Source organism: Eriocheir sinensis, chromosome 38 (genome assembly GCF_024679095.1).
Source record: "Eriocheir sinensis breed Jianghai 21 chromosome 38, ASM2467909v1, whole genome shotgun sequence".
NCBI lineage: Eukaryota > Metazoa > Arthropoda > Malacostraca > Decapoda > Varunidae > Eriocheir > Eriocheir sinensis.
In genome coordinates, this window is record NC_066546.1 from 14,862,593 (window position 1) to 14,887,057 (window position 24,465).

A 24,465-nucleotide genomic window follows, 5' to 3' on the forward strand; every position below is an offset into this window, starting at 1 on the left:
TCCTCCTCCTCCTCCTCCTCCTGTTCTTCCTCATTCTGATTCTGTTTTTTCGTTTATTTTCCCAACATTTGTTTCTCTTCGTCATTTTTCTTACCATAATCTTTTTCTTCTTCCTCCTCCTTTTCCTCCTCCTCTTGTTCCCCCTCCTGCTTCTGTATTTTGTTTATTTTCCAAGATCTGCATTACTTCTTTTTTTTTCTTCTTACTCTCTTTCATCTTCACCTTCAGCATCCAGTATCCTCATTTCCTTATTTTTTTTTTAACTCTTCACCTTGCGTCTCTCTTTTACCTCCATCCACATCTTATCAACAAGGCCACAATAACAACAACAACAACAACAACAAAAATAATGATAATAATAATAATAATGGCAGTCGGAGTCCTTGGTAGTACTTTCTCAGTCCTCAAGGTTTTTCAGGAGGCGGTAATGAGAACATGAAAGGGAAAGTGAGGGAGGTGTGCAGGTAGGATATTTTTGGGGCAGTGGGTGGGCCTGGGAGCCATTCTCACCTGGGCAAATGACAGGTATGCACGGGGCAATTAGGGGGCCAGGTAGGGAGGGCATAGGTAGCGGCTGGGATTTGTGATACGTGAGGTTAGGTTTGGTAAGGTAAGGTTAGGTGAGGTAAGGTTAGGTAAGGTAAGGTTAGGTTTGGTGAGATGAGGTGAGGTAAGGTTAGGTTAGGTTAGGTATGGTTAGGTAAGGTTAGGGAAGGCTAGGTTAGGTTAGGTTAGGTAAGGTGGGGTAAGGTAAGGTTAGGTAAGGTTAGGGAAGGCTAGGTTAGGTTAGGTAAGGTTAGGTGAGATAAGGTATGGTTAGGTAAGGTTTGGGAAGGCTAAGTTAGGTTAGGTTAGGTAAGGTTAGGCGAGGTAAGGTAAGGTTAGGGATGGCTAGGCTAGGTTGGGTTAGGTTAAGTTAGCATGGCTTCATAATATAACTTTTCTTTATTTTTATTTATTTGTTTTCTATATTTTCCGTTTCGTATTCACACACATTGTCTTATTGTTCTCCCCTTTCATATATTTCTTCATTTTTTTCTACCTTTTCTTTACTTCATTTAGTCATTTTTGTTCTTTTCCTTTCCTCTCCGTTCACTCACGTCCGCTCTGGCTTTCCTCATGATTGTGGGTTTGTATGAATGCGTTTTTTGCATTACTTTTCTCTGTCTTTCTTTTATTTTCTGCATTTCTTTTCTCCTCCTTACGAAAAAAAAAGAAAGTAAAAACGTAGATCGAAGGGAGAGAACAAAATGAAAAAGAGAAAGAAAAGAGAAAAAAAGAGGAAACTTGATCACGGAAAGGAGAAAAAGAAACATAAAGAAAGGAAGACAGGAAGAAAAGAAAATGAAATAGAGGGAAAAAAAATCACGGAAATACAGAAACAGAGCGAAGCATAGAAAGAGAGGAAGAGAAAGAGAAGAAGGAAAGAGAAAGAGAAAAAAGAATGAGAAAGAAAGAAAGAGGAACAGAAAAAGAGGTGAAAGAGAGGAAGATGAAAATAGAAAGAAAGAGAGAGAGAGAGAGAGAGAGAGAGAGAGAGAGAGATGAAGATAGCAAGAAAATAAAATGAAGAAAGATAAGAAAGAAAAGAAGGAAAAAAAAGAAGAAAGAAAAGAAGAAAAGAGAAAGATAAGAAAAGATGTGAAAAAAGGAGAATAAAGAAAGAAAAAAAGACGAAAGAGAAGAATGAAACAGAAACAGTGACGCAGAGAAAGAGAGAAAGAGGAAGACAGGAAGAGGGAAGAAAAAAAAAAACCTGACCATGGAAATTCAGAACCAGAGCGAAACGGAGGAGACGAAGAAAGAGGAAGCAAAAGGAAGACAGGACGAAGATGTGAACCGTTCGTTGGGCGTGACAGAGTGAAAGTGTCAGAATGTGTAACGTGTGAGAATGAGAATGCAAGGCGCCGCTCACCTGGCCTGCGCTTAACATACTTTTCTTACCTGTGAACCTGTGATGGCTAATGAGCACAGGTGAACTCCAGGAGGTCAGGTGTAGAGGGAGAGAGGAAGAGAGTGAGAGTGAAAGAGAGAGGTTAGGGGAGAAGGAGATGTAGGGAAATAGAGAGAGAAAGGAAGAGAACGAGAATAAGAGAGAAATAGAGAGAGAGAGAAGGGGAGAGAAAGAGAGAGGAGGAAAGAAAGAGAATGAGAGTGAAAGAGAGAGAGAGAGAGAGAGAGTACGCAAAGACAATATATATACAATCTCTCTCTCTCTCTCTCTCGGTCTCATTTTTTGCGTTTTCTGAAGCGTAAAGATACCACCCACTGAGAGAGAGAGAGAGAGAGAGAGAGAGAGAGAGAGAGTATTTTTGCGTATCAGAAAATCGCGCCAAGTTGAAGATGAAAGAGAAAAAAATGGTTACACACACACACACACACACACACACACACACACACACGCACGCACGCACGTCTTCATGTCTTCTCGCAGTCACGGATCAGATGCATGACTTCCTCCTCCTCCTCCTCCTCCTCCTCCTCCTCCTCCTCCTCCTCCTCCTCCTCCTCTTCTTCCTCTTATAGCGGTATAGGTCAGTGCTATAAACTCTTCAATACTATTACATCCTCCTCCTCCTCCTCCTCCTCCTCCTCCTCCTCCTCCTCTCCTCTCCTTCTCTTCCTCCTCCTCCACCTCCTCCTCCTCCTTTGCTGTCCTTCATCTTCCACCTTTGATTAGATAGTGTAGCTTGTCACAAACATCCTCGTAAGGACCATCATGTCTGCTGTTGTTTGTTCTTCCTATGTGTGTCTTTGTGTTCCTCCTCTCGTAATGGGTTATGTCAATGCTATAGTCTGGTATTGCGTCATTTTTCTTCTCGGACGAACACATAAGGCAAAACAAACTGGTCCAGAGGGCGTGTTGCGTGACTGGAACACAAACCTCGGAGCAACACTTACGAAGAAAACGATCACAGTGTTGTTTGTTTTGTCCCCAGAAGGTATGGAGGTGTGTGTGTTGCGGTCATCTTTTTCTCTTCCTCTTCTTCCTCTTCTTTCTTCTTTTCTTCACTTGGGTTTATTCTTGTTATCATTTTTTTCCCTTTTTGTAGCCTTTTCCTCCTCTTCCTTCTCTTCTCTCCTTTTCTTCTTCCTCTTCTTGTCCTTCTGCTTCTCTTTAATTGCATTTTTTTAATTCTACTTCTCTTCTACTCCTGTTTCTCCCCTTTCCTCTACTTCTCCTCCTCCTCCTCCTCCTCTTCCTTTTCCTCTTCTTGTTTCCTCTCCTTGTCCTTCTGCTTCTCCTTTATTGCATGCTTTTAATTCTGCTTCTCTTCCTTCTCCTGTTCTTCCCCTTACTTCCCTGCTTGTCCTCCTCCTCCTCCTCTTCCTTTCCCTCTTCTTGTTTCCTCTTCGTGTCATTCTTCTGCTTCTCCTTTATTGCATGCTTTTAATTCTGCTTCTCTTCCCTCTCCTGTTCTTCCCCTTACTTCCCTGCTCGTCCTCCTCCTCCTCCTCCTCCTCCTCTTCGTCATTTTCTTCCTCCTCCTCTTTCTTCTCTTCGTCCTTTTCTTCCTCCTCCTCTTCCTCCTCCTCGTCCTCTTCTGCCTCTCGACTAACTAAAGCCTTTCATATTTATTCCCTGCTCGTGTTTTTGCCAATATCTATACTTTCACTTCTTGCTTTTTTTCCTCCTCTCTTGCACTTCTTTCATTCTTTCTTCCTCGCAGTGACCACATTTCCTCCTCCTCCTCGCCTCGGTCCGCCGGTCATCGCTCTGGGGGGAGGAGGAGGAAGAGGAGGAGGGGGAGGGGGAGGGTGTGACACGTGCTTTGCGGCTTTCATTCGACTGTAATCATCTCTTTTTTTTGTCCAACATTTTAAAGCGCCTGCAGTGTTTAAGTTTTATTGTATGTTATAATGATAATGCCTGTATTGTTTCTTTTATATTTTCCTTTATTTTTTTTGTGTGTGTTGGTAATAATACTACTAATGCTACTACTACTACTACTACTACTACTACTACTACTACTACTACTACTACTACTACTACTACTGCTACTACTACTACTACTACTACTACTACTACTACTACTGCGTCGAACTTATCATTCACTTATTTATTGCGCGCATAAATAATGGAGTAGTAAATTTTGATGAGTTAGTGATGTTATTGATGTTTTTGTCTTTCGAATTGATTATGTTAAGAGAAGGAAAGAAAGCGTGAATGAATGAGAGAAATGAAGAAAAATGAATTAAAAAAAGGAAGATAGAAAGCGAAGCCAAGAAAACTAAATAAATATGTAAAGAAGGAAAAGGGAAGAGTCGAAATATGATATACGAATGAAAAAGATATGAAGAAAATTAAATGAAAAAAAACAAAGGAAGAAAGAAAAGGAAGCCAAGGAAGTTGATTAAAAATATGTAGAGAAAGAAGAAAAAGAAAGAAAAAAAGAAAGAAATGAACGAAGGAAAGAAAATAGGGGTCACATTGCCACACAAAAGAATACGTTTGGAAAGGACCCACCGCAACCCCCCCCCAAAAAAAAAAAAAAAAAAAAAGCAAAAAAAAAAGTATCACCAATAAATTTTCTCTTTTTTTCCCTATATAAGAAAACACGGAAAGCAGACAACAGGTGGAACAGGTGGGCAGCAGGTGGGGGGGAAAAAGTGATGGGAGGAAGATACAAAAAGGAGGATGAAGGGAAAAAAAGGAAAAGAAAAGGGAAAAAAAGCATCTTGATAATGGAGTTGCTGTAAGGATGTGGAAAGAAAAGATAAAGAGGAGGAAATCATGTGGGAAAATATGGTGTGTGTGTGTGTGTGTGTGTGTGTGTGTGTGTGTGTGTGTGTGTGTGTGTGTGTAGATGAAGAGGAGAAGGAATGAGGAGAAAGAAGAAGGAGGAAGAGGAGGAGAGAAATAAATAAAGAGGAAAGGAATGAAAGAAAGGAGGAAAAGAAGGAAGGAAAGAAAGAAAGAAAGAAGGGAAGGAATGAGGGAATGAAAGAAGGAAGGAAGGAAGAAAGGAAGGAAGAAAGAAAAAAAGAAGAAAGAAGAGAAGGAAGGAGGGAAGGAATGAGGGAAGGAAAGAAGGAAGAAAGGAAAGAAGGAAGAAAGGAAGGAATGAAAGAATGAAAGAAGGAAGGAATGAGGGAATGAAAGAAGGAAAGAAGGAAGGAGGGAAGGAAAGAAGGAAGAAGGGAAGGAATTAGGGAATGAAAGAAGGAAGGAGGGAAGGAAGGAAGGAAGGAAAGAAGGAAGGAAGGAAAGAATGAAAGAAGAAAGGAAGGAATATTAGAAATCTCTCTCTCTCTCTCTCTCTCTCTCTCTCTCTCTCTCTCTCTCTCTCTCTCTCTCACCTGGGAAATTCAGTCTTTTCTTCACGAACCTTAAACTTCACGACCTCCTTAAGACCTTGGCCCTACCCTCCCCCCTCCCCCCCCTCCCCCACGCCCACGCCCTCGCCACGCCCTCCCTGACCACGTAAGGCCCATTGGCAGGGGTGCATGACCCGTGGAATAGAGGTCACGGGTCATACCTCAGCTTACCTTGATTTGCTTCCTCCCCTCCCCTCTCTCTCTCTCTCTCTCTCTCTCTCTCTCTCTCTCTCTCTCTCTCTCTCTCTCTCTCTCTCTCTCTCTCTCTCTCTCTCTCTCTCTCTCTCTCTCTCTCTCTCTCTCTCTCTCTCTCTCTCTCTCTCTCTTTTCCTCCTCCTTTTCTCTCCTCTCTCTCTCTCTCTCTCTCTCTCTCTCTCTCTCTCTCTCTCTCTCTCTCTCTCTCTCTCTCTCTCTCTCTCTCTCTCTCTTCCTTCCTCTCTTTCTCTCTCTCTCTCTGTCTCTCCCTACCCCCTTCTTTTCCTCCTCCTCCTCCTTCCTCTCCCCTCCTTTTTTTTCCTTTCTCTCCATCCCACATTCTTCCTTTTCTTCCTTATCTCCCTTCTTTCCTTCTCTCTTCTCTCCCTTCTTCCACGTCTTTCCTTCTCCCTTATTATCTGTGTATCTCTTCCTCCCTTCTCCTTATCTCCCTTCTCTCCCTCTTCTCTCCCCTTTACCTCCCTTCTTTTCTTCTTTTCTCTCCCTCATCTCTCCCTCCTTCCACGTCTTTCCTCCTCCCTTATAATCTGTGTATCTCTTCCTCCCTCCTCCTTATCTCCCTTCTCTCCCTCTTCTCTCCCTTTTACCTCCCTTCCCTCCCTTCCTTAGTGTGTGGCCTTCAGATTCCCTTGTATTCCCACGGTTCTGAGTTCTTCCTCCCTCCCTTCCTCCCTTCCCTCCCTTCCTCCCTTCCCTCCATCCTTCACTCATTAATTCCCTCCCTCTCCCCCTCACTTATTCCTCCATGCCTCCACCCACTCATCTCATTAATATTTCTCTCTCTCCCTCTCTCTCTCTCTCTCTCTCTCTCTCTCTCTCTCTCTCTCTCTTTCTCTCCCTTCCTCCCTTCACCCTTCTGTCTCTTTCTCCCTCTCTCTCTCTCTCCTTGTCTTTCTCCATTCATTTTTCTCTCCTCCTCCTCCTCCTCCTCCTCCTCTCTTCCTTCTCTTCTCTCCATACCTCATACCTCATCTATTCTTTTCTCTCCATTTCTTTCTTTCTTTCTTTCGTTTTTTTTCTTCCCTCCTCATCGAAATCCGTGCTATTTTTCCTTCCTTTGTTTTTCTTTCTTTTCCTTTTCTCCTTTCTTTCTCTTCTTTTTCTCTTCCTTTCTTTCTACTTTTCCTTTCCCTCCTAATCCCTCTTGTTTTCCCTTCCTTCTCTCATTCGTCTTCCTTCATCTTCCTCACTTCCTTTTCCTCCTCCTCCTCCTCCTCCTCCTCCTCCAAGTCCCTATTAATTTCTCTTCTGTTCTTATTCCCCTTCTCTTCCATTCTCTCTTAAGCATTCTTCCTATTCTTCTCTCTCTTTCTTTCTCTCTTTCTCTTTTATCTCCCATACACTTTCCTCCCTTTTCTCCCTTCCTTCTCTCCCTCCCTTCCTCTCCCCCCTCCCCCCCCATCACCTATGCCAGCGTCCCGCCCACCCCATCAACCTATCACGCCGACCACACCTACACACACACACACACACACACACACACACACACACACACACACACACACGCACACACACACCTTTCGCGTAGGCAGAGAGGCCATGCAAGGGGAGGCATCATAGGTCCTCCTCCTCCTCCTCTTCTTCCTCCTTCTCCTCCTCCTCCTCCTCCTCCTCCTCCTCCTTTTGTTGCGTATGTGTTTAAGTCTGACATTAAAACAAGAAATATAATGTGCAAATAAGTCTTCCTTCCTCCTCCTCCTCCTCCTTCTCTTCCTCCTCCTCATCATTTTTTTCGCTGGTATTTAAATTTGGCATTGAAAGAGGTGTTTAAAATCCGCATAAGTTACTGCCTCCTCCTTTTCCCCTCCTCCTCCTCCTCCTCCTCTTCTCCCTCCCTTCCATCTCTCCCTCCTCCTCCTCCTTCCTTTTCTTCTATTCCGTGACTACTTAAACTTGGTACTAACATTGCCACTTAAATTACAGACAAGGCTTCATGTTTTCCCCCTTTCCACCTTTCCCGTCTGCCTTGAACTGTACAGATTCTGGGATAGGATAGGTTAGGTTAGGTAAGGTGGGGTGGGATTAGGTATGTATGTATGTCTCTTCGTCCATCTGATGTCACGGATAGCTTAAGGACTCTCTTGAATGGTCTTCGTAGGATGCAAAAGTACGAAGCAAAGAAGGAGAAGGATTTACAGTTCCTGTGGTTCCTTGTATCTCTCTTTTCGTTCATCTGATGTCACGGATAGCTTAAGGACTCTCTTCAGTGGTCTTTGTAGGATGCAAAAGTACGAAGCAAAGAAGGAGAAGGATTTACAGTTCCTGTGGTTCCTTGTATCTCTCTTTTCGTCGATCTGATGTAACGGATAGCTTAAGGACTCTCTTCAGTGGTTTTTGTAGGATGCAAAAGTACGAAGCAAAGAAGGAGAAGGATTTACAGTTCCTGGGATTCCTTGTATCTCTCTTTTCGTCCATCTGATGTCACGGATAGCTTAAGGACTCTCTTCAGTGGTCTTTGTAGGATGCAAAAGTACGAAGCAAAGAAGGAGAAGGATTTACAGTTCCTGGGGTTCCTTTCTCTCTCTTTTCGTCCGTCTGGTGTCACGGATAACAAGGACTCTCTTGAATGGTCTTCGTGGGATGCAAGTACGAAAAAAGAAGGAAGGATTTACAGTTCCTTTTCCTTTCTAGAATCGATAGCTTAAGGACTCTCTTCAATGGTCTTCGTAGGATGCAAAAAGTAAAAAAGCAAGTAGGATATCAGGTTTTACAGTTCCTGGGGTTCCTGTCTCTCTCTTTTCGTCCATCTGCTATCACGGTCTAACAAGAGAATCGATAGCTTAAGGACTCTCTTCAATGGTCTTCGTAGGATGCAAAAAGTAAAAAAGCAAGTAGGATATCAGGTTTTACAGTTCCTGGGGTTCCTGTCTCTCTCTTTTCGTCCATCTGCTATCACGGTCTAACAAGAATCAGAATGAGAATAATGACGTAATAATGAAATAACTTGCTGTAATGAGAGAGAGAGAGAGAGAGAGAGAGAGAGAGAGAGAGAGAGAGAGAGAGAGAGAGAGTGAGAGAGAGAGAATGGATAAGGAAAGCGCTGAAGGTGATTGAAGAGGAGGAGGAGAAGTATGAAGAAAGGGAGGAGTCATGGGAGAAGATGGAGGAGGAGGAGGAGGAGGAAGAGGAGGAGGAGGGACCATAAAGGAGAATTCGACTTAAAGGAGAGAGAAGGTGTAAGAAGGTTTAGGTACTCTCTCTCTCTCTCTCTCTCTCTCTCTCTCTCTCTCTCTCTCTCTCTCTCTCTCTCTCTCTCTCTCTCTCTCTCTCTCTCTCTCTCTCTCTCTCTCTCACAGTGAAAGTGGGCATCGTTTCCTTGTGTCGTAAGATGATTATTGGAACGACTAATTGTGTGTGTGTGTGTGTGTGTGTGTGTGTGTGTGTGTGTGTGTGTGTGTGTGTGTGTGTGTGTGTGTGTGTGTGTGTGTGTGTGCAGTGACTAGTGAATGTACATAATACCCACGTACACTTTTCTTCTTCTTTTTCTCTTTCTCCTCCTCCTCCTCCTCCTCCTCCTCCTCCTGTAATTACCTCCTGAATGCAGTTACTCGCGAATTTTTGTGCAATTATATAATTTTTCCGGCAGCGTCTTTTAATAAGGCAGCGATTATTATTATTATTATTATTATTATTATTATTATTATTATTATTATTATTATTACTGGTGATGTTAGGATAAGTCTCTCTCTCTCTCTCTCTCTCTCTCTCTCTCTCTCTCTCTCTCTCTCTCTCTCTCTCTCTCTCTCTCGAGTCGTTTCCGAAGGGACTGTTTACTTTCTCTTTCTCTTTTTCTCTCTTTTTACTCATCTCCATACATTGCGTAGGTCCTCGGTCTCTCTCTCTCTCTCTCTCTCTCTCTCTCTCTCTCTCTCTCTCTCTCTCTCTCTCTCTCTCTCTCTCTCTCTCTCTCTCTCTCTCTCTCTCATGCACTACTACTACTACTACTACTACTACTACAAAAAAAAGTGCATATACCAATAGTCGTTCAACCACCACTACCACCACCACTACCACCACCATCACCACCACCAACACCACCTTTCACCATAGAGTTGCCAGCTGCCCCATACCCTACCTCTGTTTTGCCCCTCCTCCCTCTCCCCTCCATCCCTCCCTTTTCCTTCCCTTTCCTTCGGCTCTTCATCTTCTCGGCACCTGTCCATGTCAAGAGGAAGGTTAAAGACAGGGGAATGAGTCAGGTGTTAAGGGATAGACAGACAGACAGACAGACAGACGGGAAAAAGAATACATAGATACAGACAACGAGATGCGTTTTACTTGTCTGTTTAATGTAGTAAAAGACAGACATACAGACAGACAGACAGACAGACGGAGAAAAATAGACATTGACAGATAGATAGACAGACAGACAGACGAGGAAAAGAAGACATACGGACAACCAGATGTGTTTTAGTTGTCTGTTTCATGTAGTAGAAGACAGGCAGACGTACATACAGACAGACAGAGAAAAATAGACATTGACAGATAGACAGACAGACAGACAGACGAGGAAAATGAAACATACGGACAACCAGATGTGTTTAAGTTATATATTTCGTGTAGTAGAAGACAGACAGACAGACAGACATACAGACAGAGAGATAGACAGACAGACTGAGATGTTAAGATGTGAGAAGTTGCTTAAGAGACAGACAGACTATCATATAGACAGACAAACAGACGGAGAGAAATAGACAGACAGATAGATAGACAGACAGACAGAATCATGTAATTATAAGTTGACAGACAGGTAAAATAACAGACAGACAAACAGACAGTGAGAAGGAACTTAGTAACAGACACAGGTAGAGAGAGAAAAAAGGAAATCTGTGTGGAAAGCGATAGACAAACAGACAGACAGAAAGACAGACTGACAGAGGCGTAGATAGACAGGCTGACCAACAAACAGCCTAACAGACACACAGACAGACAATGACAAGTTAGAAGGGTCCGTTTGTTTGAAAGGTGGCGAAGTAACAAATAGACATATAGACAGACAGACAGACAGCTATTGTAAACATCAACGAGGCTTCTGTGAGGGAGTGTGGCTGGGGCGGGAAGCTGTCTACCTCCTTATAGGGAGAGACGGGAGGGAGGGAGGGAGGGAAGGAAGGAGAGAGAGAGGGAAGGAGGCAGAAAGGGATGGAAGAAAGTGAGAGGGGTTAACGGTAGGGTAGTTTGAGAGAGAGAGAGAGAGAGAGAGAGAGAGAGAGAGAGAGAGAGAGAGAGAGAGAGAGAGAGACCCTAATCATCCCCCATCTTAAGACAAGCAGTGTTGCCAGCATAATATTGACACCCCGCGTAGTTACAGTGTTGCCAAGTTGCCGATGCATTGCTCAATTAAAATGTGTGGAAACGCTACACACACACACACACACACACACACACACACACACACACACACACACACACACACACACACATACACACGATGACCGCTTTCTCACTCGGTTTCGTCACCTATAGCAGTCACACGAGAGAGAGAGAGAGAGAGAGAGAGAGAGAGAGAGAGAGAGAGAGAGAGAGAGAGAGAATCAGCTGATCTTTCTCTTATCTCCTTTCTTATCATCTAACACGTGGCATTTAACTCTTACTTGTGAATGGAAGAAACTGCAGGAGGAGGAGGAGGAGGAGGAGGAGGAGGAGATGCTAAAAATATCCCTTCCTCTTCCTCCTCATTAATTCTTTGCTTCCCTTCAATAATTTCATGTTTTCCTGCCTCCTAATTTTTCTTTTTTTGTTTCATATTTCTTTTGCATTATTTTTCTTCTTTTTCTTTAATTTTGGTTTTTGTTATTGTTTTTTCTTGTATTTTTTCTTATATTTTTTTCTTATTCTTTTCTTTTTCATCCGAGTCTGTTTTCTTTTTCTTGTTCTTGTTTTTGTACTATTTTTTCTTTTTCATTTCTTTTTCTTTTCCCATAGTATTTTCTTTTTGTTATTTTCTTTTCCATCTTAGTCTTCTTTCATTCATTCTTCTACCTTTTCTTCTTCTTCTTCTTCTTCTTCTTCTTCTTCTTCTTCTTCATCTTCATCATCACCTTCCTCCGTGTTCATTTCCATCCCTGTCTGCCTATAAAAGGGATTCGAAGTCGGGTCCTCACTTCTTTTTAACCATTTTCTCACACGCCCGTTAAACACCCATCCAACCCACCTACAGATTTCTCTACGAATGGATGTAACCGGGTTATAACTCAAAGGGCTTTCTGTTACCCCTCCTCGTCCTCCTCCTCCTCCTCCTCCTCTTCCTCTTCCTCTTCCTCCTCCTCCTGAATATAGCTAACCAGTCGCGGCAAACCTTTGGAAAAAAACTTATTAGGAACATTTATTACTCGCGGTGACTTGGGTGAAGTTTTTGTGTTTTAAAGTAGCAACTCTCTCTCTCTCTCTCTCTCTCTCTCTCTCTCTCTCTCTCTCTCTCTCTCTCTCTCTCTCTCTCTCTCTCTCTCTCTCTCTCTCTCTCTCTCTCTCTCTCTCTCTCATTCGTAAACTCAAGCACGTGCCACCCGGTTAAAAATCTGCCATCAAATCTTGTTGGCATAAATTGGTCCTGTGTGTGTGTGTGTGTGTGTGTGTGTGTGTGTGTGTGTGTAGAGAAAGCGAGGCATCAGTGTTCTCTTCTCCCGTTTTATTGGTTCAACTTTCTGCTTGCTTGCCTCCTCCTCCTCCTCCTCCTCCTCCTCCTCCTCCTCTTCCTCCTCCTCTGTCTCGTGCTGCTCCTGCTCTTCCTCATCTTCTTATCGCCTTTCTTCGGCCTGTTTTTCCTCCTCCTCCTCCTCCTCCTCCTTCTCCTCCTCCTCCTCCTCCTCCTTGTTGGTCTTCTTGTGTGTTTGTTTTTTTATTTGTTATTCTTTATTGATGTTTTTATTTGCTTTTTTTCGGTTATTTTATTTTATTTTTTCTTGCATTTTCATCGATAGTTTTTTTTCCTTCTCGTTCTCTCCTCTTTCTCATGCACTTCTTTTTTTTTCACCCTCCTCCTCCCTCTCTTCCTCCTCCTCCTCCTCCTCCTCCTCCTCGCCACAGCAAAAAATAACGCTCAAGGTTAATAATGAAAGTAAGAGGAAGCGAGAGAATTGTATCGTTGAGAGAAAGAAAAAAAAGAGAGGAGACGAATCATTATGGGAAGTGTGTGTGTGTGTGTGTGTGTGTGTGTGTGTGTGTGTGTGTGTGTGTGTGTGTGTGTGTGTGTGTGCATAACAAAAAATAACCATGATAAATATGAATGAGATGAATAATAAGCAAACAAAAAATGATAAAGAAAGAAAGAAAGAAAAAGATTAAGGATGAAAAAGTGTAAAGTGTAAACAAACAATATATCAAAACATCAACACACACACACACACACACACATACACACACGCACGCACACACACACGAGGGGCAGAAAGTGAAAACCTGTGCCACATAAACTCCTTCCCTACGCTTCGCTACGTTGCCACATCTTCTTTCCTTCCTTCCCTCCATTTCTCTTCCTTCTCTCTCTCTCTCTCTCTCTCTCTCTCTCTCTCTCTCTCTCTCTCTCTCTCTCTCTCTCTCTCTCTCTCTCCTCCTTCCCTCCATTTCTCTCTTCCTTCCTTCTATCTTTCTTCCTTCCCTCTCTCTCTCTTCCTTCCCTTCATTTCTCTCTCTTCCTTTCCTCCATTTCTCTCTTCCTTCCTTCTACCTTTCTTCCTTCCTTCTATTTCCCATCCTTCCCTTTACCTCTTTTCTTCCTACTCTCTATCCTTTCTTTTCTTCCTTTCCTGTTTATTTCCTCATTCTTTTCCTCCATACATAACTCCTCCAGCTCCTTCTTCTCCTCCTCCTCCTCCTCCTCCTCTTCCTCCTCCTCCTCCTCCTTACGGTCTTCCCTTTCTCCTTTACTCCATCCGTCCTTCCTTCCTTCCCTCCGGCCTTACCTTCTCTCTCTCTCCATCTCTCTTTTACCCAACTCCTTCCCTTTCTCTCCACCCTTTCCTCTCCTTCCTGCCTCTCACTTATGTCTCTTTCACTTTTTTCCTCTCCTGTGTATTCTTCCTCTTCTCTCCTCTTCTCTCTTTTCCTTTTGTTTATCTCTTTCCATTTTATGTAATCTTTTCTTTCCTTCTTTTCGAGGTTTTCATAATTTTCAACCTAAGAATGGATCGCTTTTACTGTTTTTTTTGTTGTTTTATTTAATATTTTCAAAGGTCACTTAGTCATTACGGTGGTCAGTTAGTCAATCAGTCAGTCAGTTATCAGTAACTCAGTCTGTCCGTCAGTCAGTCAGTCATCAGTAAGTCAGTCCGTCCGTTAGTCAGTCAGTCAGCCAGTCATTCATCAGTAAGTCAGTCCGTCCGTCAGTCAGTCAGTCAGTCAGTCATCACTAAGTCAGTCCGTCAGTCAGTCAGTCAGTCAGTCAGTCATCACTAAGTCAGTCCGTCAGTGAGTCAGGCAGTCGGTCAGTCAGGCGAAGCAAGTGACTCAATCTTTACATCCCAACCAACCACTAAGTCAATGAAGAGAGTCACCACCGAGTACTCATGAGTCACCGAGGAGGAAGTTAATAGGCTCGTAAAGAAGAAAAATAAAAGAGAAATAAAAAACTGAGCGAAGCAGAAATGGCAAAAAAAAAAAAAGTCAGCAACCGCAAGGACCACACGAGAGAGAGAGAGAGAGAGAGAGAGAGAGAGAGAGAGAGAGAGAGAGAGAGAGAGAGAGAGAGAGAGACCGAGTGTGTGTGTGTTTGTGTGTGTGTGACGGACGAGACCGAACAAGCAAAGAGAAGGTGTGTGTGTGTGTGTGTGTGTGTGTGTGTGTTAGCAACATAGAAAGACCGGTCTGTCGGGTGGGTTCAAGACCTGTTCTAGTCACACTCAGATTATTTCGACCTCCCTCCCTCCCTCCCTTCCTTCTCTCCCTTCTCTCCCTCCCTCCCTTCCCTCCCTTCCTTGCCTGAAGCCGATAATTCCAACCGATATTGTTTTGTCTCACGGCTTGAAAGTGTTACGTCAGACCTCCTCCTCCTCCTCCTCCTCCTCGGCTTCCTCTTCCTCTTCCTCCTCCTCCTCCAGTCATTATGTTTACTTTTAGCTACGAGACGATTGTGTAGGTTTCAGAGAGAGAGAGAGAGAGAGAGAGAGAGAGAGAGAGAGAGAAGGGACAGAGAGGGAGTAGAAAGGACTTTGAAGAGTAAAAGGAACCTGCTTAGTGAGACGGCTCGGGAGGAGGAGGAGGAGGAGAAGGAGGAGGAGGAAGACAAGGAAAAGGAAACGAGATCAAGGAAGAGGAACAGGAAGATAAAGAGGAAAAGGAGGGAGAGAGGAGGAAGTTACATGAGGAAAAGAAGGAAAAAAAGGAAGAAAAAAGTGAATTACCGGAATAAGAAAAAAAAAAGATCACATGAAAAGATAATTAGTAAGAGAAGTAAGAGACGGAGGAGGAGGAAGAGGAAGAAAAGGAAGAGGAGGAAGAGGAAGAGGAGGAAGATGGTCTTCCCAACACACACACACACACACACACACACACACACACACACACACACACATGAAGGAGGCGTCTCAAGTTGAAATGGAGAGAAAAAAAATAACTTGAGAGAGAAAGAAGGAGGTGGAAGAAAGGAGGGAGATAGGAAGGGAGGGACGGGGAAGGGGAGGAGAGAAAGGAGGGAGATAGAAGAAGGGAAGTAGAGACGAGTGAAGCGAAGAGAGACCGCTCCTCCTCCTCCTCCTCCTCCTCCTCCTCCTCCTCCTCTTTCTCTCCCATAAAACTCTGCTAACGAGAAAAAATATTATGTGTAGCAAATGGAAAATGGAGGTAGAGTGTGTGTGTGTGTGTGTGTGTGTGTGTGTGTGTGTGTGTGTGTGTGTTATTAGTATTACATTCACGTTCTGTAATTAGCTTGAAATGATTACCACACCGAGAGAGAGAGAGAGAGAGAGAGAGAGAGAGAGAGAGAGAGAGAGAGAGAGAGAGAGAGGGGGCGTACAGTCAATCACCTACAGGCTACTCGCTCCTCCTCCTCCTCCTCCTCCTCCTCCTTTTCTTCTTTCTTTTTCACAGTTAGAAATTTTCACCTCAACAAACAATTAAGCTTTTTCAGTGAAGGTGCGAACGTGATATAACGAAGAGGAGGAGGAGGAGGTGTATGGCAGATGCAAATGAAGCTTTTTTTTTTTTCACTCGAGGCTGAGGGGCGAGTAAGGAACCTGTCGAGAAGAGGAGGAGGAGGAGGAGGAGGATGAGGAGGAGAAGGAGAGGAGGCTTGGTGTTCGGTACTTTATCAAGATTTCTTACAAGTTTGCCAAATTTTTTTGTTAATATTTTTCTCTTCCTAATAATTTTGACGTTTTTTTTTAGATTTGTTACGAGATTTTTTATATGTTATTTATTCGGCACTCTATCTATCTATCTATCTATCTATCGCAGTAAACAATAGGAGAAGTGCATTAGAATTACAATCTTGAACACATTATCGATAACACAGATGGAAAGATGTGATAACCAGCTTCAGACAAACGTTTCTTGACTCGGGGCTACTCAAACGTTTCAAAAAGGTGCTGAAAACAGATTTAAAGGATGTCATAGTCTAGCATAGCAATTCCTTCAAGAACATATTATCGTCAGCTTCAAGGCAAACGTTTCTTTACCCGGGATTACTCAAACGTTTCAAAAAGATCCTGGAAACAGATTTAAAGGGAGAAGAAGGAAATGGCTAATAGATGTAATAGTCTATCATAGCAATCCCTTCAAGAACATATTATCATCAGCTTCAAGGCAAACGTTCCTTTACTTGCTACAAAAACGTTTCTGGTGGTTACTAGAATCAGTTTTAAAGGTAGAAAAACAATGGCTAATGCTTTTAGTAACTTATAGTAAATCCGTATCACATCATATACTTGGGATGTTGGACAGACTTAAACTTAGTGAGAAAAAGATGCTGAAGAGGAGAGAATGAAAATAATAGGTGGCTTAGGTAATTACAAAAGACTGCATGAAAAATATTAGACGTTTTTAATTACGGAATATTACAAAGACCAAAAAAATACAAGAAAGTGATTTTTTTTTGTCTTTCTTAAAACCGGTAAGATCTTCCTTTATTTTTTGTTAGTACCGGAGTGGTAGAAGTTGTTGTTTATAGTTGTAGTGGTTGTAGTAGTAGTAGTAGTAGTAGTAGTAGCAGTAATAGTAGTGGTAGTAGTAGTGGTGGTGTTGGTAGTGATGTTGAAAATAGTTAGTGGTAGAAGTTGTCAGTGGTAGTGGTGGTGGTGGTGGTGATGGTGATGGTGGTGGTGGTGGTGGTGGTGGTAGTGGTGGTGATGATGGTGATGGTGGTGGTGGTGGTGGTGGTGAAGGGAAAACAAGAAAACCTCTTTATGCCTTACGCTTGTTCACTGATATCACGCCTCCTCCTCCTCCTCCTCCTCCTCCTCCAACTCCTCCTCCATCTCTTCGCCTCTCCAGCCTCCAAACTTTTTAATCAGTATTGTACGCTTAATGAGAGAGAGAGAGAGAGAGAGAGAGAGAGAGAGAGAGAAAGTAGGCTAAAGGCTTGAAAGTAGAGAAGAAAATGTCAAAATAAAAGAGAGAGAGAGAGAGAGAGAGAGAGAGAGAGAGAGAGAGAGAGAGAGAGAGAGAGAGAGAGAGAGAGTTTTGGGTTAACTGGAACCGTTTAAAAAGACGATCGCTTCCCTAACTTCCTTTCTTCCTCCTCCTCCTCCTCCTCCTCCTTGTCTTTCCTCCCTTAGAGAAAGCGACGACCTGAGACTACCTGGCAATTAACTACCTCTTTGGGGGGTCTTGAGAGAGAGAGAGAGAGAGAGAGAGAGAGAGAGAGAGAGAGAGAGAGAGAGAGAGAGAGAGAGAGAAAATCAAGGAAGTAATGATATTGTGCCTCATTCTCACTCTCAGCTGCCCTTGGAACACTTTCTTGAGAGAGAGAGAGAGAGAGAGAGAGAGAGAGAGAGAGAGAGAGAGAGAGAGAGAGAGAGAGAGACAGACTTAGCTCTATCTGTCATTCTATTAGTCAATGTACCTTAGCTGGGTCAATGCTTTCGCTTTCATTCAAGACCGCCAGGCACGAGAAAGAGAGAGAGAGAGAGAGAGAGAGAGAGAGAGAGAGAGAATAGCATCAAGTTACTAGCCGCATAAAACGACTACCCAATTTTTTTTTTATTTTCACCCAAATTCGGTTGCGTAGTCTAGTCATTGAGAGAGAGAGAGAGAGAGAGAGAGAGAGAGAGAGAGAGAGAGAGAGAGAGAGAGAGAGAGAGAGAGAGAGATGAAGCAAGCAAACACACAAACACACACACACACAAAAAAAAAAAAATAACACCCACTCACAGAAAACCGGAATTTTCTTCATGGCTAACTTGTCCAAAAGAAAATAAAAGTTATGCAAAAATTTCCCTTTCCTCCCCTTTTTTTCCTCTCCAGTAAAGGACAAGAGGAGATGAAGGCCTTATACTGTGTCGTCTTCTCCCTCTTTCTCTTTTTTCCTTCCCTTCCTTCCTTCCTTCATGATTTTCCTCCCTGCTTTCCCTTTCCTTCCTTTGTTTCTTTCCTCCCCTTCCTTCCTTCCTTCATTCTTTCCTTTCCTTCCCTTCATTCCTTCCTTCATTCCTTCCCTCTCCCTGTTTTTCATTTCCCTCCTTCCCTCCTTCATTCTTTTCCTTTTCCTCCCTTCGTACCTTTCCTTCCCTTCCTTCCTTCATTCTTTTCCTCTCCCTGTTTTTCTTGCCTTTCCTTCGTTCCTTTCCTTCCCTCCCTTCCTTCCTTCATTTTTTTCCTCTCTGTTTTCCTTTCCTTCCTTCGTTCCTTTCCTTCCCTTCCTCTCTTCCTCTACTAATTTTTTCTGTTTTTTCCGTCTCTATCTTCGGTCCTTCCTTTTTTTTCCCTCTACTTTTTCTTTCTTTCCAACTTTCTTTCCTTCCGTCTCCTTGCTTTTCCTTCCCTTCCTTTCTCTCTTCTTTCTTTCCATTTCACTTTGCCTTCATCTTCAGTTCACTTCACATATATTTTTATTTGTCAAGATTCTTTTGTTTTTCGTTTTAGACTATTACCTTTGAGCCTTATGTGTTTGTTTTGTAATTGTTTTTCTCAGTATATTTCCTCTCCTTCATCTTAATAAACCTTTTGATTTCTTCTTTCTCCTTCTTGATATCATTATTACTATTACTGTTTTATATTTATCGACACAGACAGACGGACATACATAGGCTACATACATTGTTTTTCTCAGTATATTTCCTCTCCTTCACCCTAATATAGCTTTTGATTTCTTCTTTCTCCTTTTTGATATCATTGTTACTATTGCTGTTTTACATTTATCGACACAAACATAGACTACATACATACACACAGACAAAAAGACTTGCACGGATAAACAAACACACAAACAGCACACAAATTCAATCACAAGCAAACACACTTACTCGAATAAGCAAACAGGCATACAGACAGTCATATCACCGTTGGCAAATTATCGTACTCGGAGCATCACATTAACCAGCTTCTCCCCCATAAATATCACCAGAAAACAGTAATAATGAACCATTTCAACAATAACTACAAATGAATGTCGTTATGTAGCCCAGGAAACAGTTTTTGTGATGGAAATCGGGAAATAGGAGGAACTGAGTACAACAATCTGGCAACGTTGAGAGTCAGACAGGCGAAGAGGCAGACCGCGAATCCCACCCAGAACAGACCACGAAAAAAAAGGCGTTCTGTGGTATTGGTTTTTCAAGAACTCGGCATAACAGGTCCGGTCGGTCACTGCGAGGTATACAAATGTGTTTCCCGCGCCTTATCGGGTCTCGCTTTTCGCCGCCGCCACCACAAATGCGAAGGTCAGACAGGAACGCAAAAATAGAAGCTTAAAAAATGAATGGTAAAAAGAGTGTGTGTGTGTGTGTGTGTGTGTGTGTGTGTGTGTGTGATATGAATGTGTGAAGAGTTGTCATGTCATGGAGAGCGAGAGACGGAAAGACAGATACAGACAGACAGACGGGCTGAGAAAGAGGTTGCAACATGAGTTTGATGGACAACTGACTCCTTCTTAAAGCGCTTGGACAAAGAATAAAAATACGAAGAGGGGGAGGAGGAGGAGGAGGAAAGAAGAAAGAAGGGGGTCAGATGGAGATGAAGAGGAAGAGAGAGAGAGAGAGAGAGAGAGAGAGAGAGAGAGAGAGAGAGAGAGAGAGAGAGAGAGAGAGAGAGAGAGAGACGCACTAAGCTTATGGCCCGTAGAAGGTAGTCTGCCCCTAAATCGTCTTACGCAAGAGGTTGTCGACTTTACCCCTGAGAGAGAGAGAGAGAGAGAGAGAGAGAGAGAGAGAGAGAGAGAGAGAGAGAGAGAGAGAGAGAGAGAGTAAATAGGACTAGAAAGGACAGACAGACAGACAGACAGACACAGATTCAATGACGGTCAAACGATATGGTATTGTGGACGAGAGAGAGAGAGAGAGAGAGAGAGAGAGAGAGAGAGAGAGAGAGAGAGAGAGAGAGAGAGAGAGAGAGAGAGAGAGAGAGAGAGAGAGAAAGTGAAGGCGTTTCATTATATGCGAGTGAGTGAATGAGATGAATGAAACTACAGTCAGGAGAAGAAGGAGGAGGAGGAGGAGGAGGAGGAGGAGGAGGAGGAGGAGGAGGAGGAGGAGGAGGATTTTTAGCAACACCTGGCATCAATAGTCCTCGCAACAACGACCCCAAGACGACCAGGTGTGTGTGTGTGTGTGTGTGTGTGTGTGTGTGTGTGTGTGTGTGTGTGTGTGTGTCGCGACAGGAAAGGAAGGAAGGGGGGGGGGAGGGGTAAGGTGGCAGGACTGGCTAGACGCATGTGTGTCAGTGTGTGTGTGTGTGTGTGTGTGTGTGTGTGTGTGTGTGTGTGTGTGTGTGTGTGCCAAGGAGGGAACCACAGCAACAATAGCAGCAAGAATTGACTGTAGAAAGACGAGCATCAAAGAGAGAGAGAGAGAGAGAGAGAGAGAGAGAGAGAGAGAGAGAGAGAGAGAGAGAGCAGACCCACTCACCTTTCAGCCTGTCTGGTGAAGCGTGTTAGCACCGCCGCCGCCGCCGTCTCGTCCTCCTCCTTTAAGTGTTGGTCCTCGTCCTCGTCCTGAGTGACCGACAGCACCTCCTCCTCCTCGTGTGTGGGTTCCGCCGCAGCCCCCAACATCACCACCATCACCACCACCAACACCTCCAGCACCACCACCGTTCTTAGCCACCGCATCGTCACCACCACTAACGCGACACCACAACAAGAGGTCACACACACTCACTCACTCACACAGACACTCGCACCCTCTGTCTTAGGTTCGAGGCGTGGGGCTGGGGTATGTTGAGGCTGATGTGTTGCTGTGTTGAAAGTCGTGTTTGTTTCTAAGTTCCTTGAGGCACCCGACCACTGACAGTCTCTCGGAAGTATCTGTCTGTTTCGGGCTTATCGTTTTCCTCTGTTTCTTCGGTTCCTCTAAGTCCACATGGTATTTGATTCACCTCCTCCACTCACGAAGACCACTCAGGCAGGTATGGACAGGTGTGGTGCGCGCGAGGTTCGGCGTGCGACTGTTCCCCGGGATGTGGGGTGCCACGCTGCGATGTGTCTGCGTCTGCTCCACCCCCCGAGGCGGCCTTGTGACGTCACACGCGGGGTGCCTTCAGAGTGGGCGGCGGGCGCGGGGGGCGAGCACGAGAAGGGCCGCTTGGATCATTGTGTCGCGCGCGTTAAAATCACCCACACGGAGGCACGGAGCGGAGACTGACGGAGGGAGGGACGGAGGGATGGAGGGAAGGGAGACTCAGACAGGGGGAGGGAGGGACGGAAGGAAGCAGCCTGACGGAGGGACGGGAAGGGGAAGTGAGCAGATGAATGAAAGACACGTCCTTTTGGGGTTACTAATGCCTGACGGAGGGAAAGGAGCGCCTAACGGGGGGATTCTAAGAGTGAGGAGCTGCCTGCCGGGGATAAGGGGCGTCGTGTGGACGTGCGGGCGTGAGGGCGTGTACCCGCGGGTGTGGATTACCAGTGTGGCCAGGGAGGCGTCTGCAGCACGACTAACAAGGGTGGCCGCAGACGCCGCCGCCGCCGACCTCCCCTCCCTCCGTCCCTCCCCCCGCCACTTTCACTGTTCCCGCCGAGACGCCTCCCCTCTCTCCCCTTCCTCCGCCCCTGCCCTCCCTTCCTCCCCTTCCTTCCAGGCCCTCTCCTTCCATCCATCCCTTCATTTCCCTCCCCTTTCATCTCCTCCACTTCCCTCCACTTCCCTTCTCCATTTTCTTCCATTCCATCCTCATTTTTATTACCCATCCTCCTCCACTTCATTATCCTCCCCTTCCATCTCTTCCACTTCCCTTCACTTCCTTCTCCGTTTCATTTCCTCCCTCTCCATCTCCTCCACATCCCTCTACTTCCCTCCACTTCCTCCTCTTTTTAATTCCACTCCCTCCTCCACTTCATTATCCTCCACTTCCCTTCACTTTCTCAATTTCATTTCCCTCCCCTTCCATCTCTTCCACGTTCCTCCCTTCCCTTTTCCACTTTCTTCATTTTTTTCTCCTGCTTCTCTTTTTCTCTCCTGCCCTCCATCCCTCCTTCTGTCTGTCAATACCTTTCCTTACCTCCATTCCTCCCCTTCCCTTTCCTCCGGCCCCTCCCATTCCATAGCCTCCCTTCCCTTCCCTTTCCTACTGTACATTCCCCGTCACTCACAAAAAATGCTTCACCCTTTCATATCGATTCTTCTTCACTTTCCTTCCTTCCTCTGTTTCTCTCTCTGTTCCTTCCGTCCTTCCTTTCTTTTCTTCATTTTACACTTTCTTCATTTTCTTCCTTCCTTGATTGATTTTATTCACCATCTCTTCGTTTTTCCCATCTTTCTTTCCTTCCTCTTCTTTTCTTCCTTCCTATCGTTTCCTTCCTTTCCATTCTTTCCTTTATTTCCATCCTCTTTTTTTCCTTCCTTCATTACTTCATTTCTCTCCTTCCTCTTTTTTTTATAGTAGTGGTCGAAACAATTGGCTAACATCAACTACTACTACTACTACTACTACTACTACTATTACTACTACTACTACAACTTCTACTATCTCTGCTATTGCCACTTTCACCATCGCAGGTTAAGAGGAATGTAAGATACTTTAATGAGAGCATATCGCGAACCTCCAGAGTGGATTCTTAAAGGGAAATTAATCACAAAATCATTATCTCCTGCCTCCTCCTCCTTCTCCTCCTCCTCCTCTTACCTTGTGTCTATCAGCTTTCTATTTGACGTAAGAAACTAAATACACAAGGATAGCATTATGACCAAGTTGATTCGCAGACCTCTCACTAATTTTGCTTCCTGGATATCTTTTTTTATGTGTAACCGAAGTCCAGCTGTTCTTATGTTTCTCCCAAATGCCGAAATGTAAGATGTATAATATTTTGTTGCTGACCCGATGTTTTCAATGTATTGTTTATTGTTGATTGTATATTGTCTATTGCCGTGAAAGAATACTACGTGAGACTTGAGACAGACAGAAATAGGATGGAAAAGAATCGAGAGAAGGATGGAAAATTAAGAAGGAGAAGAAAATAAGGCGGAAAAAGAGTGGATTGTAAGGTGGAAAATTTAGAGGAATAAAAAGAAATCAGGAAAGGACAGAGGGAAAGAAGGAAAACTGAGAGGAAGGGAAAAAAAGAAGGAAAAGGGATCAAAGAAGCCGACAGATATGAAAACTTAGGAAGGAATAAGCAGAGAAACACGAACCAGAGACATGAAAAGGGAGGGAAATTAATTGGTATAATATGGAGTTAGGGAAGAAAATGGGAGGGAAGAAAATTTGATACACGAGGGATTTAGATGATGGGGGAAATTTGATAAAGGGAAACTGGAATGTATGGGAAAATTGAGATAGTGAATAGTGGACGAGGGAAACTTATTATGGAATTTGGAAAGAAAGAAAAAACAGATACAATGATTTTTAAATGGAGTTAGGGAAGAAAATGGGAGGGGAAGGAAAACTGATACACGAGGAATTTAGATGATGGGGGAAATTTGATAAAGGGAAACTGGAATGTATGGGAAAATTGAGATAGTGAATAGTGGACGAGGGAAACTTTTTATGGAATTTGGAAAGAAAGAAAAAACAGATACAATGATTTTTAAATGGAGTTAGGGAAGAAAATGGGATGGAAGGAAATTTGATACACGAGGGATTTAGATGATGGGGGAAATTTGATTAAGGGAAACTGGAATGTATGGGAAAATTGAGATAGTGAATAGTGGACGAGGGAAACTTATTATGGAATTTGGAAAGAAAGAAAAAACAGATACAATGATTTTTAAATGGAGTTAGGGAAGAAAATGGGAGGGGAAGGAAAACTGATACACGAGGAATTTAGATGATAGGTGGAAATTTGATAAAGGGAAACTAGTGTATGGGAAAATTGAGATAGTGAATAATGGACGAGGGAAACTTATTATGGAACTTGGAATGAAAGAAAAAACAGATACAATGATTTTAAATGGAGTTAGGGAAGAAAATGGAAGGGAATGAAAATTGAATCACGAGAAATTTAGATGATAGGGGTAAATTTGATAAAGGGAAACTGGAGTGTAAGGGAAAATTGAGATATAGAAAAGTGGTTGAGAGAAACTTATGTAATTTGGAAAGAAAGAAAAAAAAACAGATACAATGATTTTTAAATGACAGAAGGAAAGTTTTGATAAAGTGAAACTGAAGTGTATGAGAAAACTGAGACACAGAGAAAAGTGGACGAGAGAAACTAGTAATTACTGAGTTTGAGGAAAAAAAAGAAAGCCAGACACAATGATTCTTAAATGGCAGGATGAAAATTTTGATAAAGGGAAGTCGAAATGTATGAGGAAAATAATGAAAGGTATGGGAAGGATGGAATGCCGGTATATTAGCACAGGTAGTGGGGTGAATAGAGAGTAATCAAGGCATCTGTTCTCAAGGAAA

General features: G+C 43.6%; 1 protein-coding gene across 1 annotated transcript in view; it reads right to left on the minus strand.

Moving 5' to 3' along the window:
- LOC127008806 (angiopoietin-2-like) overlaps positions 1 to 20,674 on the minus strand; it is a 117,697-nt gene extending 97,023 nt beyond the window's left edge. Inside the window, exon 1 of the mRNA XM_050881205.1 lies at positions 20,529 to 20,674. Coding sequence (XP_050737162.1) covers positions 20,529 to 20,674 — 146 coding nt within the window. The remainder of the gene's footprint in view (positions 1 to 20,528) is intronic.
- Between the last annotated feature and the right edge of the window lie 3,791 nt (positions 20,675 to 24,465).